Below are 13399 nucleotides of genomic sequence, written 5' to 3'. Positions count from 1 at the left end.
CACGCTGTTCCCGTGCAGCGGGGGCAACCGCAGTTTTACACCACGGGGACGTTTCAACTGTTGCATTCATGCCAGGTACATGTGCTCATATTTTAACTGGTGCTCGAGTTTGGGGGGGGGGGGGCTGGGGCTTCCAGCTTCCTCCTCTCTGACCTAGTTTGACTAACTTTGCCCTGAGCTGATTTTAAAGCCCTTTCCCACTGCGGGGGAGATTGTTGTGATATAAATAACAGCTCCAATAAGATCATCTAATACATGTTTTCCTGATCTGACTAAGAGCCAAAACAAACAAACAAAAAAAAAACAAACCAGGCTATTATTGAGGACTCTTAAAGATGTCTGCTTAAACACTGAATAATGACTGCTATTTCCAGTCATTTCCATTTTTACGCGTTTCCACGAGAGCGTGCGGAGAGTATTATGCAAACGAGCGGCTTCTGAATCTTTTCAGAAAAAATGCACGGCTATCAGAGCAGATCAACGTCGTCCACAATGCGACTGGAACCGCAGCAAACCTCTCACACACAGGCTCCGTTACACACTGGTATCGTATCCCCCTGCAGCATCCGCCTTAAAATGCAAAACTGGGTCGCATCGTCCAGAGTATAACTGTAATTTCACCGATTTGTGGTATTGGAGGGAATCATGCACGCAGAGTACAGTGTGTTGAACAGAAAGCCTCTTATTAGTGCAGTAATCAACGACGTGTCGATAAAATGTTGAGAACAACATGATGAAATCTGCCTCAGAGGGACTCGTTTCATGAGCTGGAAGCCACATGGAAGTGAAACGAATGTTTACATCACCAGTGCCGTCCCCGAGCCCCAAGTGTTGGTGGCTGGAAAGTTGCATTTTCAGCGGCTCCGACCACCGGACGTCCACGAGGAAATTAATGTTTTGTATTTTTCACTTGGAGACGTTGCCGTGCGAAACGGGCTCTCGGACGTATGCACACTCGTCTCACAGTAATTTATTAAGGACCCTTTATTTTCCTTCTCAGTAAAGTTGTGACAGAATCTCAACGCGGCGCGAACGAAGCAAAACCTCAATTTATATGGAAATGTGGCTTCGCGACGGCGGCGTGGTGGAGCAGCGGTTGGCACACGGCAACATTTTCTGCATTGTTTCCATAGTTTCCAGTTGCATATTTTCTCCTCACGCCCGTTTGATCAACCCTCTAATTTTCGGATTGTTCGATGGCCACACGATAAACGACGCGGGACAGTCTAACGTGGTTTCGTCGACTTTAACGGAGAATCATTCCCATCTTAAATTTAACGAGGCCTGAAATGACAAGACAACGTTTTCAAATGTAATAAAAAAAAATTGTCTGAATTAGATAATGCACGTTATAGCAGAAGGAATGTTTTACATATTTTATGTATATAAAGCGTTAATGATGAAGAGCAATCGGTAGTTTTGTACAGGTTTAGGGACTGCACTGCCACACGCCGTCACCGATTTAACATTAAAACAGATGAACGAACGGCCACGTCTCTCTACTGCAAACCTACTAACACCTATTTGAACCCAGACTTTGCTTAAAAATGTATGTAATCGCTTTATCAGCTGGAAGGCATGGAGCACTGACCCAGCTGCGAACTGGTAAATAAACCACTTGGGAAGTTCCCATTTCCGAGTTTGGAACGTTCGCTGGACGACAAGAGACATTCCCGACAAACACGGACAGATAAATGTCATAACGGTATTGTTTTCCCCCACATAAGCTGAGGAAATGATGCTTGTAATGTTCATATCATCTTCACTAGTTTGTCTACATAAAAACATCATCACGTTGAGCTCTTGGAAGCAATTCAGGTGTATTTTCCTCCCCCCCAGGAAATGGGAATTTTTCCACTTCCTAGTTTGTGTAGAGATTCAAGTCACCGTTAATTTCCCGAACACCAGAGTGACGCCAAACAGCCGCCGCAGCTTCTTCCCTCCATTACCTTCGTAACTCTTCGAGCCCCGCCCTGCTTCCGTCTGCTCCACCAAACACGCCAACACACAACCTTATCAGTGGAACTACCTAACTCCCGACACACGCACACACTTTCCATCTTCGTTGTAACCCCCCCTCCTCCCTCCTCCCCCCTGCAGCCCCCCTCCGTGCTCCATGGAGGATCAAACAGGCTTTCAGAAGAGAGAGCTTTCCAATCCATTAACCGGGAAATTCCAGCTTTTCACATGCGGCTACACAGGGCTGTCATGGTAACGACGGAAAATCATATTTCTCTCTCCTGCTGCGTATGAAGGGAACGAGCTGCCCGCTTGCTGGCGCGACACGAGCGTCACGTCGGGCCATCGTGTTCCCAAACGATTCTGTTTGAATCTGTGGCGGACGATCCGACTTATTGTTTCTTTTAAAGCATTTTTTTGTGTGCGACTGTGCGATGCCCGCTGAAACGAAAACAACCGCAGGAATCCCACTCCTCCTTCTGGGGACCCACCGGTCTGATGGGAACTGCATGTGCAGGCTGCGTTGATCCACTGGATCGTGTGTTTTGTTGGCAGACGCGTCTCTGCACAGCAGTTAAACGTACGGAGCCAGTGAGAAGACAAAAGAAGACCCGTTCCCGCCCGACTTACTGGCCGACTCCTTGAATCCCTTGGCGGAGTGGACGATCACATGCAGGAAGCCGTACAGGCCAGGAGTCTCGTCATCTGGAAAACAAGCACACGGGGGCGGTTTAGTTATGCACGGTGCGTAAGTGAGGTGATTTGGTGGATTTAAAATTCGGACTGGGTGTTTGTGAAGGAAGAGCTGTCGGTGCAAATTATGCTGGAAACGATGGAACCTGTATTTTTGCCTTAATGCATCAAAACAGCAGTAATGAAAACAACTCAGAAAAAATTATTTTCTTTGTCAAGATCTCCTATAATTTATGCAATAAAAAGCTTTAAAAAAAAAAAAAAAAAAAAAGGAGGATAAAGATCTTTAGCTGAAGATATTATTCCACTTATATATGGTTCTGTATGAAATCTGTAGTTTTTCTTGTTTTAATCACAGATCATATTGTGTACTTTTGGTGCTTTTAGTCCTGAGCGTTCACCCTCACTACTGTTTGACAAATATGGTCTCCGTTATTTATTTTACACAAACCTGGAGCGGCAATAACTGATTTATTGGAAACTACCACTAAAACAAACCTCTGATATCATAACAGGAAGCAAAACTCTCTTTGGCCCGTGTGCTGGACTTTGATAATAAAAGGCGTAGACGTTCAACTCCACGCCCCATAAGCACAAACACAGAATTTAAATACGGGTCATTTTAAACTGTTAAAACTCAAGTCAACTTTGAGCAAAAAGCCTTTGCGCTTGTTCGACACTTAACACACATATCAAGCCGCCACGGTGAGACGGATCAGTGGGAATCATGTGGGCTTTTCCTTCCTCGGGTGGTCCAAACGAGATAAACTTCATTATTATTACTATTATCTTTCTCTCCAGCATCTGTTCCCACTCCCACTAATACCCAGCTACTGATGTCTGAAGAGGGACATGAGCTAACCTACACATGGATTTCAGCGAGACTCAAATGCGAGTGAATTAACAGTTAAGGAGAACTTCTTTTTTTTTTTTTTGGGTTAGATCACTATCAGGCCACACAGATCTGAGTGTGGGTGGACCTTTATTTGGGTGGCCTGACATGGCGGCCTGTCCCGTCCACATACACATGAAGAGGATACAGTCCTGCCTGGCAGTTTCCTGGTAAATAAACTGTGATGAAGGGCAGCGGCGGCGCTGCAGAGCGGGGAAGTCGCTTAAAACAGGAGTTTTACAGCTTTTACACAGGAACTTTAAATCCTAATCCCACTTTCACAATAAACTGCGGGAAACCAAAAGACTAATAGGTCATAATGGAGGGCGATTTCAGAATTCAGACTCAGAATTTGAATGTCTCCGATCACGTAAGCTCAGCTTTCAGTCGAGGGAGAGACACATTCCTGCACCAGCCGGTCTCCATTTAAACCCCCGGCAGCGCCGCGTGCCCCACATGTCACCGAGGTGTGTGTTTGTGTTTGCCATCTAATGAGCGAGGGGGGGGGGGGTGGGGGGGTGGAGAGGGGAAGCAGGACACGGCGCTTTAAAACACCTTCCAGGAATTAAAAAGAGAGAGCATATCAACAAGCTGTTGCAACATGAGGAGCGACGCAATAAAGCAAAGAAAGAAAATGATCTGCCAGAGGAGTGGAGAGTCTAAACAAACTGCTGCTATAATGAAGATGTTCAGGGCCACGTGCTGCAAATTAAATCATTGGGGATCCGTTTCACTTCCATAACTTTACGTGTAGTTGGTTTTATGCTAAGATCAGTTGAGAAAAGCAGTTAAAATGTTAAAAAAACTAAAACTTAAGACAGTATTAAAAGTTATCCAAAGGTCGGCGCTTTAACCTTTCAGAGAAGTGTAATAAAAATGTCCCTAAATGAATTTTTCTTTCATGTGGATGTTCCATCAGATTGTTTCACGACTTCATATCTGTTTCTATTTAATCAGAAACGATTAAAGTATGTCACACACAAACTCATCAATAACACGGTCACAGATAACAAGGGAATATTGATAATTCTCGAAATTTTTCTTGCATTTTTGGCATGTTTGCTTTGCTAAATCAAAAACAGACAAGTCGGACTTTCTGTTGAGACTGTGAGGAAAGCAATAATATACAGAATACCACTCGTGTACGGAAAGGTGGGATCGAAACGGAAAATAATCTTGTCTCGAGACCATCCACCTTGTTTTTCGAAGAAACATCTGCAATTATTTGTGTTTGCCTGGACGTTAGGAAGAATATGAAATCCTTTTCAGACACGTGACTCCCTCTGCATGGGTGAGAATCTGTGATTCAGTCATTTTAATCAGTGAAACACTGGCTTAATAAAATGATTATGATCCGCAGCACGTTTCAGAAGGGAGCATGAAGAGAGAAACACACTAATGATGAAAGAGTGTAAAAAATATAACATCAGCTTCACAACGCAATGGCTTAGTAAAATATGTATGGAATAAATATAACAGGCAGCACGGGAAAATAATAACCGATGCTGCAGTAAGTCGGCACTGGTTTTAAAGTGAAATCCTCTTGTGCTCTTCCGTAAAGTAATTACTGACGGATCACACTCTGAAAATGTTGGAAATTTGTGTGCGAGGCAAACATGCGAGTTTCACCATTAATAAGTGAGAAGTGACAGCTGTGCTCTACATAGATTTCAAACACATTGAAAGTTTTCCGGTACAAACTGCGTGTCAAGAAGCTTTAATAACGACGTAGGAGAGAGGAGAGATATTTTATCTCATAAATAAATATAATAAAGTTCAGCAGAGTAAAAGTGTCAGAGTTGCAGGTCAGGATTGACAATATTTGTTTATCATTATGGCTTGATACATGACTAAAGTGAATTTGGAATGAAAGGATGATTTCTGGAGTAATTGCATTCAAATCTGAAGATTTATGGTCAAATTAAAACACGTTGAGGGAACAAAAAGAGCAAAACCTCCATTAAGTGAAGGTAAATGTGTCGTAGTGGGTTGACTGGGTGTAAATACAATCAAATTAAAGGTGAAAGTTCAAAATAGTGCCTACGGCTATATATTTATGGATCCCACTGTGCATGTAATAGATCAATTTGAAGGAAGAAAAAAAACAAAAAACTTTAAAAACACCGGTTTTCAATTTACTGGAGGTGAAACTAAAGCCTTGCAAAGACACTTTCCCTGATAAGATGGAAAGGGAAAAAAAAGAAAAAACCCTGGATCTCTCTCTGAAACCCTTCAGTGAGACCCGGTGCCACATGGACAGATCAGAGTCGATCAGCCAGATGGCTTTAATGTCACCCCCCCCGTCCCGCTTCCCTCAGCCTCTGAAAGCGGGTGTAATGTGGAGATCTGGAGCAAAAACAAACATATAGAAGCCGAGGGAGGCCGGCCCGACACGCGGCACGGCCTTGACCGCTACCGGCTAGATGAGAAACATATTGTAACCCAGATTCATCCCCAATGAGGGCTCTCATTATGTGGCTTCTTTCTTTTTGGTGTGCGTGTATAATGGGCACTTTTGTGTGAATTTAAACACAAGGCAGGGGCGATTGGAGGGTGTGTGAGCAAAAAAAACCAAACAAACACAAGGAAAAGGCTTCTGTGTGGACGCTCTTTACCGTCTTTGTTACTGGTGACAGGGATGTTGTGGACAGTTCGGAGTTTGAAACAGGAGCTGGTGAGGACCTGCAGCTCGACTGAACTCAGCACGCACGCCTGGAGATCTGCAAAGCCGACGGAGCAAAGTCTCACTTTTCCGAGGGGGAGTCAACAAACGGCGTCTTGAGCGACGCGACCCGAGGCTAAATGTACCTTTCTTCTGCAGCTTCTGGATGCTTTCCCTCCATTCGGATCGCTCGTAGTCAGAGGAGAGCAGGAACAGGTAGCTCTGGATCAACAACGAGACGAGACGGTTAAGTCAGCATTAATAATGGGGAGAAACACGGGCACAAAAGAATAAATAAAACAGTGAAGTCTTAAAGAGGTGGATAAAGTGGTTTAAATATGAGAATGTCACAGAAAGGCCCCTGAACGTGTGCTCTTTATTAACTAAACGCCGCCCTCTAGTGGCGGACGGCGAGCACTGCGGCGACCTGAGAGCGCCGAGGCCGGTTACCTTCCCGTGCTTGTTGTGGATGCGGAAGGGGATGGTGGGCGAGTGCAGGAGCAGCCAGGACTCCTGCTCGTTCATCTTCTTCCTCAGACGCTCCACGCGGCTCTGACCCTTCGGTGCCTTCTGCACAAAACAAACAAACAAACAACAAACAACACGCATTAACGTCTCATTTTCCAGCAGCGAATCCAGTCGCTCGGCACGGTGAAGGAAGGTAAAAGGCTTCGGCTGTACTGCATGCGAATATGGTTTTCTTGCGAGGAAGTTCTGAAGGGGGAAATGTTCTCTGAGTCATATTGCGACTCAGATCTGTACGCACGAGGCACCAAAGGCTTATTTTTAGAGTCGGTTGACTTACACGTCTTGGTCGACGTGCGAGAAATGATACCGTCTGATAACGAGCTGCTTGGAAACAGACTTCCGTACAACGTCCTGCCGATAGAATCTGACTACATGGTGAAGTTCTTTGCAAGGCTTCAGTCTTGGATTTCGTTCATTTCACAGACACGAGCGAAGCGAAGACGTTCGCTTCTGTTTGAATTTCAGAATTTGCACAGTTACTTTAATTTAATCGCAACTTCGTTTTACTTTTTTTTTTTACAGCCTGTGGATGAGCTGCGGGGAAGTGAGCGCCACGTTGCCAGAGTCTTTATATATAATTCATAGATCTTTCACAATCGAAGGGAAACAAACACACACACACACACACTGCAGGTCTTCACCAGGAGGTGGTGAGTCAGTGTGCCGACCCACCCGTGACTCAGCGGTCACTCTTTCTACCCCGGGTGGGCGAGCATTACGCTACGAGCCGTGGAATAACAGGAACTCTGCGCTGCCTCGGTGTCTCAGTGTGTCTCTGTAGTGTACTGCTTCCCATACTGGTACTGATACTATTAGTTCAAACTTGTATGTTACCGGATACGAGAGAGAATTCAACAGTAACAAAACTTCTCCTGTACGAGAGAATCGGAAGTAAAACATCCTCATCAGGAGACGACACAACAGAGCAGACAGGGACTTTAAATGCTCAGAAATGTACGTAGAAATAATCCTAGCAGGTGATAAGGCCTTATTGAGAAGAGAGCCACAAACACTGAAAACATGTCTTTGGTATAAATATCGAATTTAAAGGTGAAACGGTGTGTTTGGGAGATTTTAATCTCGCTGTACTACCGGCAGCCATTAAGAGGTCAAAATAGAAATGAATGGATTAACTTTGTGTATTGAGATTTATGTCATGGAAAATAAATAATGCAATTTTCCCTTCAAGGTAGATAAGAAAAATTTTACATGGACCAAATGGATTGATGTTTTTGTTTTTTTAATTCACTTATTTAATTTTCATCAGAATCAGGATCAGCAGACCTTCTATGTCAATGTATATGCTTTGTGATGAAATGGCAAGTAAAGAATAAAACATCTTCCACATGAAAAACTTAAAGAAATATGTGATTTTAGGCTTTTTTTTTTTTTTGTCCCCCAAAATGATTCTTTTTAAAGTAATAGTCAGTCAGGTGTTCAAACTAAAGCCCTGGAGGTCACACTCAGTGTGTCTCCATTGGTTTTGGTTTCAGGTGTGTGTTTTTTTTGTTTTTTTTACCTTTTCTTTCTGGATCTCGCTCTTTAAGGCTGAGATCTTGATCTTCATCTCCTCGATCTCGTGCTCCGGCAGCACCTGGATGCTGGGGCAGGTGTCGGACTCGTCCAGGGTCTGGAAGGTCAGGTCGGCCAGAGGGATGTACCACTTGCACTCGTACTGCTGATGGCGACTGCACGGAGACGGAGCAGACGGGAGGATTGAGAAGTGATCAATGCAAATTTCCAAAAAACATGCCGCCAGCCTCATAAATTAACCCTAATTCCCCTCCAGTGAGAGCACCACAATTTCAGGTCATTACGCTCCTTTTCAGAAACGTTCTTCCTTAAACCTCGAGTCATTTTCGGCCTGTTCACGTTCCTAGAAATGACAAAAGATGAGTGTCGAGATCCACTTCCACCAGGCTGGAGAGGCAAAGGCGCGCCGCCGCTAATGAGACTTTAATTAGCGTTTCTGAGTGGAAGAGCGCCGTCACACAGCCTCTTTACCACCGAGACGCCTTCATCAGACGCCTCGTTTTAGCAGCTCCGCGACGAGATGGAGCCTCAGCAGTGATGCAGTTACTTAAACGCTCATCTTCAGGCTTCAGACTGGTTTGTCTTGTATTCTTTTTGAGACGCTTTATCCATTTTTAGAGCAAAGAGAGTGATGGTACTTTGTTAAAAATCGTCCAGAAGTAGCTAGTACTATCATTTCTCATTTTTTATTTCTCTGTTAAAAGCACAGAGAAATGACTATGTTGTATTTGGTCTCTCTATAAATAAAGTTGAATTGAACTGAATTATGCAGTACATGAGAAAATTAATTCTAATATTAAACATTGCTTCTGATTGATTATTTCTGATACTTCCAGTACTTTTAACAAGCAGTCTATTTTTACACCATAGTTTTTAAAGTCCTCTTTACATGAGTAGTGGTTCTAAAACTGCAAGTGGAAACAAAAAAAATCACTAATTATTCCTAATTTAATCACATGATTCTTCATTGTATTTCCATTTCACGAAACTGCTCATTTAAATTTTTTGTATATAGTCTTATTTCAATTGTTTAATTTATTATAAGTTTACTATTTTAACTCACATTTGCTCCATTTCATTAAACTGTTTATTGATCTCTTTGCTTGATTTTTATTACTCCATGTACTTAGAGTGTGTGTGTGTGTGTGTGTGTGTGTGTGTGTGTGTGTGTGTGTGTGTGTGTGTGTGTGTGTGTGTGTGTGTGTGTGTGTGTGTGTGTGTGTGTGTGTGTGTGTGTGTGTGTGTGTGTGTGTGTGTGTGCGTGCGTTTGTGTGTGCGTTTGTGTGTGTTTGTGTATACATTTCCAGGACTTTTCCAAACATCACTCCGTTCTGAGTGGCTGTATTTTCCATGCATGAATATAATTAACCTTTGAAATGTTCGATAAATGAATGATAATAAAATAAAATGTAATAAATAGATTTTAATTACACCCAAAATGAAAATTATGATAAAAACAATGGCACCTGTCAGTACTATAAGTTAAGATTTGACAAAAGGCCAGTTTAGTAGTTTAGTAGTAATAATAGAGACGGATGGATGGATGGAAGGAATGACAGATGGATAAAACTACACTTATATATCAGTGAATATCAGTGCGATTATGAAAACATATTCTCTACCAGGAAGCCGTGTTTTGGATTAATCAAGACTTTCTCGCTTCATCATTTGCCATTTACTTACATTGTTTTTATATGAAATATTGTGTTAAATTGCACTAATTTGTGCTGGGATTACAGTTGTAAATGAACATTACATTTAATTGTTCACAGTCATGCAGCGACACATTATTTCACTGCTCGCATGGATCTCAACAGTGACTGGTCACCTTTTTTTTTTTTTCCAGTCTAATTCATTCATATTTCACACGTAGTTTAGCTTTATGTTCTCTTTGAAAGTCTGTTCAGCTTTATCGGTACATGAAGCTTTTTCTTTTCTTTACAATCCAAGTACATCTCAGCACCTAATAAAAAGCCCTTTTCCTTCCTCCGGCTGGTTCTGCTCCTCTGATCCCTCACAGACTTCCCCCACACCCACTCCATTATCAAACCCTCCTCGTCTCAGTGGCTCCGTCTTCAACCCTCTTTTGTTTTACGCACCGCCCATTCATTTTGGGGTCGCCGTCACACTGAAAACCCAAACCGTGCATGCAGTACGCACGCAGAAACATATTTGGGAGGGGGAAGGAGGGGGCGGAGGACGTGGAATAAATCACCATATCTAATCTGTTTGCTCTTTCAAAACCAAAAGGAAACGTGTGGCTGGGAAGAGTCGATGCAAATATGACTATATTGCAAAATGACAAAAAAAAAAAAAGTAATCTTAGGATTCAGCAGGGATTAAGATCCTGGGTGACTGACTGAGGTGATTGACTTTCTGGATGGATGATTTGAGCGTGTGTGTGCATGTGTGTGTGTGTGTGTGTGTGTAGCCTGTAGGTGGCATGCTTAGATAACAGACCCCCCCCAGACCATAATAGTCCTATTTACAGGTCTGGTAGTTATGGAAACACCATGTTGGGGACAATTCCTCCGTCGCCGATCTTTCCTTTACCTCAAGCTCAGACGGGAACAGAAAGCCCTCCGCTGGTGCTACACGTTGTTCAGCACTTCTTACATTTGCTGCTCTGCTTCCTCACTCAACAAACCTCCTTTGGGGGGGGTGGGGGGGGGGGGGGGTTATGTGTCAACGTCCACTCGCACGTTTACGCCGGACGTTTGTCACCCTGTCAGCGGACGGGGAGGACGGAAGTGGACTCACCCCACGGCCGTCTTCTTCATCTTGGCACAGAGCAGCAGGTCGGTGAAGAGGAAGACGTGTCGGAGCTTCCTGGAGCTCTCAGACACCTCCACCAGAAAGCCATCCTTCACCAGCTGACGGGCCTGAGAGAGAGAGGGAGGGAGAGAGACGGAGACGGTTTTGCAACGTCAACATAAACAACGCTGGTGAAGAAAACAGTGAGCGACTCCTGTTTACACCTGCGCAAAAACCCCCCCCCAAACATCCGGTGGCCACATGGAAAGTGAAATCTCGTCGTCATACATCACATTTCTTTTGGACTTTTCAGCCTCAAGAATAGATTTCAAGGCATCAAGGCTGTTATTTACTGTGACACATACGAAAACAACTACTATAGAGGAGACTTTCTGCTGATTCGGTAAAAAATGCCTAAATAAACGGCCAATTTTCTGTTTATTCAGCTTGTATATATCGACGGCCTGTAAATATGTGAAAACGGAGGAGAGTCTGGATCTACTTCTTTGTGGAGTTTTTGTTTTTATGACATTTGTAATGCGTTTTATTGGTAAAACACTTTAGACGGGCCAGTTCAACGTCCACACATCCAGCTGCAGAAGCACTTTCTCCTCATATCCCATAGTTTTAAGGTCGTTTTTGACGGCTCTGCACACTTCTGAGAGTTTCTGCTTCTCCAAGATGTTCTTTTTTTTATCCAGTCCTGTTATTGACCTGGTGAAATGATCCTAATTTATTATTCAGTTTTGTTTTGTTTTTATTTTATTATCAGTATCAGAGAGTACGGAAGAGGATATGGGTCACTGTGGAATAAAAACCCTAAATTCTGACTTCTTTTCTCACAATTCTGACTTTTAAACTCAGAATTCTGAAAAAAGTCAGAAATCTGAGTTTAAAGTCAGAAGTCTGACTTTAAAAGTCAGAACTCAGGGTTTTTATTCCACAGTGGCCCTGATCCTCTTCCGTAAGAGAGGATGTGATTCAAGCCCACATACTTCTCCTTTGGGCGTAGTGACGGCGGTCCTGCGAGGGTCGATCTCCTCGTTGATGGAGGAGAGGAAGTTCTGGGATATCCGCAGAGCGTCCTGCAGGAGCGGGAAGTCTGGGTGGTCTTTGGGAGTGTGTTTCAGTAAGTCCTGCGCAAAAACACACACAAACGAGGGCCATCATCATCTCAACGCAAAGTTAAACCATCACAGTCGTTTCGCTCCCGTCTGTCACCGCCAATTCCATTTTCACTTTCTGAACTAAAATCCATCCGAGCAGAAGCAGCTTTCATTTTCACTTCTTAAATGAAAACATAATTGCTCTGCTCAAATTTCTCTGCGAACACTGAGGTAATCTATTATTGTTCGCCTGAGGCAGTTTTTAATCAGTGCGGTCAGCTGACGGCACGTTTCCCCATTGAAATGAGCGCCGCCAATCTTCTTTTCCTTCATTTGCATAAGTGACAGGAACATAACCTCACTTTGACACCCACAAGCAGCGAAAACAAGCAACGCCCACACCAGTTAGTCCGTGGGCGCCGGCGGCTCCGGTGTAAACTCACACACACTCTGATGACCTCGCGAGACGCATTTAAACGTCTGGACTGTCAAGACTGACGGTTTCTATTTATTTAGGCTTGGAGGATCAACGTGAGTAACTTTTCAGCACCGACAGGAACCGAGTCGTAACGCACGGTTAACTGCTGGTTTGAATGGGAGTCTCCGTGTTTGTTCTGTGATGGACGGGTTACAATGAGTCGCCGCCTTCAGTTTTCATATAATAAAATACCAATTTTTAATGGCTGCCGCCATCCACACGCAGAAAAGCATATTTCAACCCACTAATTAATCTAAATTTAGTTAATCTAAATTCTGTATTCCCCCCCCAGACAAATCCAAATTAAATTAATCTATCAGTTTATTTAATTCATTTTTCATTTCGTCAGAAATCCCTGTCATAAAAAAAAACGTTTGCAAGTATCCACCTTTTTGTGCTTTTTTTTTTGTTGTTTTTTTATTTAAAATTGTTCAAGTTCAAATGTTACTCACATGCAGGACCAAGGTGCTTCTCGTAACACGGTCAATGGGCTTGTAGAGGAGAGCTGCAGGAGAAGAGCGAGAGAGAGAGAGAGAGAAGAGGAGGGTTTATGTTCACTGCTGGTTACAAACAAGTCGGTACTAGTCAAACACACCACACGACTCTGCCACAGCCAATATGCATAGAATGACTTATTGTCTTTTACTTATCTATTGTGTTTATTGTATTATCTCATTTATACAGCTTTTAATCTTTTTAGAAATGCTTTTTTTTGGGGGGGTTTCCTCTGCAAGTCCTGGACATACAAAAACATTGTCAATAAAGTCCATCTAATCGAATCCAACGCACGTTCA

General features: G+C 43.3%; 1 protein-coding gene across 4 annotated transcripts in view; it reads right to left on the bottom strand.

Annotated features, from left to right (window-relative positions):
- abr (ABR activator of RhoGEF and GTPase) overlaps positions 1-13399 on the bottom strand; it is a 133891-nt gene that overhangs the window by 47716 nt on the left and 72776 nt on the right. For all 4 annotated transcript variants that reach the window (XM_080508799.1, XM_080508795.1, XM_080508796.1 and 1 more), the window contains 8 exons: positions 13058-13110; positions 12017-12157; positions 11028-11149; positions 8254-8422; positions 6657-6776; positions 6353-6428; positions 6160-6264; positions 2590-2664 (listed from right to left, as the gene is read on the bottom strand). In XM_080508799.1, the coding sequence (XP_080364925.1) occupies positions 2590-2664; positions 6160-6264; positions 6353-6428; positions 6657-6776; positions 8254-8422; positions 11028-11149; positions 12017-12157; positions 13058-13110 (861 nt within the window). The remainder of the gene's footprint in view (positions 1-2589; positions 2665-6159; positions 6265-6352; positions 6429-6656; positions 6777-8253; positions 8423-11027; positions 11150-12016; positions 12158-13057; positions 13111-13399) is intronic.

The sequence above is a fragment of the Blennius ocellaris genome (assembly GCF_963422515.1).
Source record: "Blennius ocellaris genome assembly, chromosome: 14".
In the NCBI taxonomy this organism is placed as follows: Eukaryota; Metazoa; Chordata; class Actinopteri; order Blenniiformes; family Blenniidae; genus Blennius; species Blennius ocellaris.
The sequence above is the reverse complement of the archived record's forward strand: the minus strand, read 5'-3'. Positions and strand labels throughout refer to the sequence as shown.